Source organism: Heptranchias perlo, chromosome 10, assembly GCF_035084215.1.
Source record: "Heptranchias perlo isolate sHepPer1 chromosome 10, sHepPer1.hap1, whole genome shotgun sequence".
Lineage (NCBI taxonomy): Eukaryota > Metazoa > Chordata > Chondrichthyes > Hexanchiformes > Hexanchidae > Heptranchias > Heptranchias perlo.
This window is the reverse complement of record NC_090334.1, coordinates 62,584,333-62,589,868: the sequence shown is the minus strand read 5'-3', so window position 1 is coordinate 62,589,868 and position 5,536 is coordinate 62,584,333. Positions and strand designations below refer to the sequence as shown.

The following is a 5,536-nucleotide window of genomic DNA, read 5'->3' as shown; positions in this document are numbered from 1 at the left end:
TCTCTCTCTGTCTGCCTGCCCCTCTCTCTCTCTCTCTCTGTCTGCCTGCCCCTCTCTCTCTCTCTCTCTGTCTGCCTGCCCCTCTCTCTCTCTCTCTCTCTGTCTGCCTGCCCCTCTCTCTCTCTCTCTCTGTCTGCCTGCCCCTCTCTCTCTCTCTCTCTGTCTGCCTGCCCCTCTCTCTCTCTCTCTCTGTCTGCCTGCCCCTCTCTCTCTCTCTCTCTGTCTGCCTGCCCCTCTCTCTCTCTCTCTCTGTCTGCCTGCCCCTCTCTCTCTCTCTCTCTGTCTGCCTGCCCCTCTCTCTCTCTCTCTCTGTCTGCCTGCCCCTCTCTCTCTCTCTCTCTGTCTGCCTGCCCCTCTCTCTCTCTCTCTCTGTCTGCCTGCCCCTCTCTCTCTCTCTCTCTGTCTGCCTGCCCCTCTCTCTCTCTCTCTCTGTCTGCCTGCCCCTCTCTCTCTCTCTCTCTGTCTGCCTGCCCCTCTCTCTCTCTCTGTCTGCCTGCCCCTCTCTCTCTGTCTGCCTTTCTGCCTGCCTTTCTGCCTGCCTGCGTCTCTGTCTCGCGCTCTCTCTCTCTGTCTCGCGCTCTCTCTCTCTGTCTCGCGCTCTCTCTCTCTGTCTCGCGCTCTCTCTCTCTGTCTCGCGCTCTCTCTCTCTGCCTCGCGCTCTCTCTCTCTGCCTCGCGCTCTCTCTCTCTGCCTCGCGCTCTCTCTCTGTCTGCCTGCCTGCCTCTCTCTCTGTCTGCCTGCCTGCCTCTCTCTCTGTCTGCCTGCCTGCCTGCCTTTCTGCCTGCCTTTCTGCCTGCCTGCGTCTCTGTCTCGCGCTCTCTCTCTCTGTCTCGCGCTCTCTCTCTCTGTCTCGCGCTCTCTCTCTCTGTCTCGCGCTCTCTCTCTCTGTCTCGCGCTCTCTCTCTCTGTCTCGCGCTCTCTCTCTCTGTCTCGCGCTCTCTCTCTCTGCCTCGCGCTCTCTCTCTCTGCCTCGCGCTCTCTCTCTGTCTGCCTGCCTGCCTCTCTCTCTGTCTGCCTGCCTGCCTCTCTCTCTGTCTGCCTGCCTGCCTCTCTCTCTGTCTGCCTGCCTGCCTCTCTCTCTGTCTGCCTGCCTGCCTCTCTCTCTGTCTGCCTGCCTGCCTCTCTCTCTCTCTGTCTGCCTGCCCCTCTCTCTCTCTCTGTCTGCCTGCCCCTCTCTCTCTCTCTGTCTGCCTGCCCCTCTCTCTCTCTCTGTCTGCCTGCCCCTCTCTCTCTCTCTGTCTGCCTGCCCCTCTCTCTCTCTCTGTCTGCCTGCCCCTCTCTCTCTCTCTGTCTGCCTGCCCCTCTCTCTCTCTCTGTCTGCCTGCCCCTCTCTCTCTCTGTCTGCCTGCCCCTCTCTCTCTCTGTCTGCCTGCCCCTCTCTCTCTCTGTCTGCCTGCCCCTCTCTCTCTGTCTGCCTGCCCCTCTCTCTCTGTCTGCCTGCCCCTCTCTCTCTGTCTGCCTGCCTGTCTGTCTGCCTTTCTGCCTGCCTTTCTGCCTGCCTGCGTCTCTGTCTCGCGCTCTCTCTCTCTGTCTCGCGCTCTCTCTCTCTGTCTCGCGCTCTCTCTCTCTCTGCCTCGCGCTCTCTCTCTCTGCCTCGCGCTCTCTCTCTCTGCCTCGCGCTCTCTCTCTGTCTGCCTGCCTGCCTCTCTCTCTGTCTGCCTGCCTGCCTCTCTCTCTGTCTGCCTGCCTGCCTGCCTTTCTGCCTGCCTTTCTGCCTGCCTGCGTCTCTGTCTCGCGCTCTCTCTCTCTGTCTCGCGCTCTCTCTCTCTGTCTCGCGCTCTCTCTCTCTGTCTCGCGCTCTCTCTCTCTGTCTCGCGCTCTCTCTCTCTGCCTCGCGCTCTCTCTCTCTGCCTCGCGCTCTCTCTCTGTCTGCCTGCCTGCCTCTCTCTCTGTCTGCCTGCCTGCCTCTCTCTCTGTCTGCCTGCCTGCCTCTCTCTCTGTCTGCCTGCCTGCCTCTCTCTCTGTCTGCCTGCCTGCCTCTCTCTCTCTCTGTCTGCCTGCCTGCCTCTCTCTCTCTCTGTCTGCCTGCCCCTCTCTCTCTCTCTGTCTGCCTGCCCCTCTCTCTCTCTCTGTCTGCCTGCCCCTCTCTCTCTCTCTGTCTGCCTGCCCCTCTCTCTCTCTCTGTCTGCCTGCCCCTCTCTCTCTCTCTGTCTGCCTGCCCCTCTCTCTCTCTCTGTCTGCCTGCCCCTCTCTCTCTCTCTGTCTGCCTGCCCCTCTCTCTCTCTCTGTCTGCCTGCCCCTCTCTCTCTCTCTGTCTGCCTGCCCCTCTCTCTCTCTCTGTCTGCCTGCCCCTCTCTCTCTCTCTGTCTGCCTGCCCCTCTCTCTCTCTCTGTCTGCCTGCCCCTCTCTCTCTCTGTCTGCCTGCCCCTCTCTCTCTCTGTCTGCCTGCCCCTCTCTCTCTGTCTGCCTGCCCCTCTCTCTCTGTCTGCCTGCCCCTCTCTCTCTGTCTGCCTGCCTGTCTGTCTGCCTGCCTGCCTGCCTTTCTGCCTGCCTGCCTTTCTGCCTGCCTTTCTGCCTGCCTTTCTGCCTGCCTTTCTGCCTGCCTTTCTGCCTGCCTTTCTGCCTGCCTTTCTGCCTGCCTGCGTCTCTGTCTCGCGCTCTCTCTCTCTGTCTCGCGCTCTCTCTCTCTGTCTCGCGCTCTCTCTCTCTGTCTCGCGCTCTCTCTCTCTGCCTCGCGCTCTCTCTCTCTGCCTCGCGCTCTCTCTCTCTGCCTCGCGCTCTCTCTCTGTCTGCCTGCCTGCCTCTCTCTCTGTCTGCCTGCCTGCCTCTCTCTCTGTCTGCCTGCCTGCCTCTCTCTCTGTCTGCCTGCCTGCCTCTCTCTCTGTCTGCCTGCCTGCCTCTCTCTCTGTCTGCCTGCCTGCCTCTCTCTCTGTCTGCCTGCCTGCCTCTCTCTCTGTCTGCCTGCCTGCCTCTCTCTCTGTCTGCCTGCCTGCCTCTCTCTCTGTCTGCCTGCCTGCCTCTCTCTCTGTCTGCCTGCCTGCCTCTCTCTCTGTCTGCCTGCCTGCCTCTCTCTCTGTCTGCCTGCCTGCCTCTCTCTCTGTCTGCCTGCCTGCCTCTCTCTCTGTCTGCCTGCCTGCCTCTCTCTCTGTCTGCCTGCCTGCCTCTCTCTCTGTCTGCCTGCCTGCCTCTCTCTCTGTCTGCCTGCCTGCCTCTCTCTCTGTCTGCCTGCCTGCCTCTCTCTCTGTCTGCCTGCCTGCCTCTCTCTCTGTCTGCCTGCCTGCCTCTCTCTCTCTGTCTGCCTGCCTGTCTGTCTGTCTGTCTCCCTGCCTCTCTCTTTCGCTCTCTCTGTGTCTGCCTGCCTCTCTCTTTCTCTCTCTCTGTCTGTCTGCCTGCCTGCCTCTCTTTCTCTCTCTGCCTGTCTGTCTGTCTGTCTGTTTGTCTGCCTGCCTCTCTGCCTGTTTGTCTGTCTGCCTCTCTCTCTCTCTCGCTCTCTGCCCCTATACACATTGCATTGTGCATTGATGTGGCATAAAACACAAATGAATAAAATGGAGAGGGGTAGGGATACATTTGTAATCCTTATGACTCTTGTTTGCATGCAGGGAAAGAGAGGCATCATGTAAGCAATTACAGTACTTTTCATGAGTTTTTTTGAAGACTACTCCCTCCTCCTATAATGCTCAGTAGTATTTTGAGTCCAGTTCTGTGAAAGTCCTTGGTATCTTCTACTTTCTTGATGATCCAGCAATATTTATATTTCATAGTGAATATATAAACCATTTGAATAACCCACCATATATCTCCTTTTTACAGTATCCTTCAAGCCATGGATAAAGTGTGCCTACACAAGAGTTAAAGAGGACTGGACTGTATGTTTAGAAAACTTCCCTCCTCATCTCAAATGGAACTTCAGGGATTGAGAATAACTGAACAAATTATGTTTGATTTCTGTTTAATTTGCTGTGGAAAGCTAACCTTTTTTTAAAAAGAAAATCCCTGAAGTGTTTTTTGACTCTAATATTGATGGATTGTCATTTGAAACATTTTGATTTTTAGAACAGTTTGTGTCTGATGAAAATATTTTGAATAGTGTGCTCAAATTGCCTTACTAATGCAGAGCAATTCTTTCTGTGTAATATCCACTTTGCAACCAAAGAGATTTATTTTCCTTGAATACAATCGGTGTGCAAGTTAGTTAAAAGGAACTGAGGTGAGGGGAAATCACTAATTCGTTGTCACAGCACTGCTGCAGCTGGAAGCAAGAAGTTGTTCAATTTAAAAAAAATAAATGAATGTTAAAAAAAAATAAATGTTCTACATGATATAATTATTTAAAATGTATGTAAATCTAGGTAAAATGTTACAAATTTTGGTAGGGAAATGTCGAAGGTTGCATACTTTCCGGTTTCTACTGTGACGATATCAAAAACTCTCGAATAAATCTACTCATTACATGTCCTCCGTGTAGTCTTGCTTCAGTCTATATAATATCTTGTTTGAGTGATGCAAGTACTTTTCTAATATCTCAAAATAGTGAACGCCACTCCTGACCGTATGATGGAGGGGAAGGTCATTGTTGAAGCAGCTGAGGTTGGTTGAGGACACTGCCCTGAAGAACTCCTACAGTGACCCTGGGCTGTGATAATTGTCCCTCGACAGCCACGACCATCTTTGCGTATGCTAAATATGACTTCAGCCACTCAAGGCTCTTCCCTGACCTCAGTTCTGCTAAGGCTCCTTGATCCCATTCTCAGTCAAATGCTGCAGTGAAGGGCAATTACTCTCATCTGATCTGTGTATTTCTAGCATATTCTTGTATTTATTTTTGAAAAGAATCAGCCACTGCCCTCACAACTGATTGCTGTCTAGTCACCCCATGCTGAAAAGTTCATTTGTGTGGGGATGTCCGGTGAGAATACCATTGATCTGGGCTGTGATGCCTTCCATGGGCTGCTGCGCTTAAGGGGTGAAATTCAACTTCGGCAGAGGTGCAAAATGGGCAGCAGAGGATCGGTTCAACTAAAGGGAAATCGGGCAAGGTGTAAAACAAGCGATCTGCTGCCGCCCGTTTCATGCACCTGCCAAAGTTGAATTTCACCTATTTTTCCCGCCCCCCCCCCCCCCCCCCCCCCCCAAGTGTTTTCTAAGTGGCCCTTCATATATACTATAGGAACAGGAGTAGGCCATTCAGCCCCTCGTGCCTGCTCCCCCATTTGATAAGATCATGGCTGATCTGTGATCTAACTCCATATACCTGCCTTTGGCCCAGATCCCTTAATACCTTTTGGTTGCCAAAAAGCTATCTATCTCTGATTTAAATTTAGCAATTGAGCTAGTATCAATTGCCATTTGTGGAAGAGAGTTCCAAACTTCTACCACCCTTTGTGTGTAGAAATGCTTTCTAATCTCGCTCCTGAAAGGTCTGGCTCTAATTTTTAGCCTGTGCCCCCTACTCCTAGAATCCCCAACCAGCAGAAATAGTTTCTCTCTATCCACCCTATCTGTTCCCCTTAATATCTTATAAACTTCGATCAGATCACCCCTTAACCTTCGAAACTCCAGAGACTACAACCCCAATTTGTGTAATCTCTCCTTG

At 53.4% G+C, this 5,536-nt stretch overlaps 2 protein-coding genes across 3 annotated transcripts in view; one reads left to right on the top strand and one right to left on the bottom strand.

The window, feature by feature from the left end:
• Window positions 1–1,566, bottom strand: part of LOC137326343 (octapeptide-repeat protein T2-like) — a gene marked incomplete at both ends in the record, with an annotated part of 5,148 nt that extends 3,582 nt beyond the window's left edge. Inside the window, one exon of the mRNA XM_067991339.1 lies at window positions 1,504–1,566. Within this exon, the coding sequence (XP_067847440.1) occupies window positions 1,504–1,566 (63 nt within the window). The remainder of the gene's footprint in view (window positions 1–1,503) is intronic.
• The window catches only part of lgmn (legumain), a 42,337-nt gene extending 37,939 nt beyond the window's left edge, over window positions 1–4,398 (top strand). For both annotated transcript variants that reach the window (XM_067991934.1, XM_067991935.1), the window contains one exon: window positions 3,754–4,398. In XM_067991934.1, the coding sequence (XP_067848035.1) occupies window positions 3,754–3,796 (43 nt within the window). In that variant the 3' untranslated portion in view covers window positions 3,797–4,398. The remainder of the gene's footprint in view (window positions 1–3,753) is intronic.
• Window positions 4,399–5,536: the final 1,138 nt, after the last annotated feature.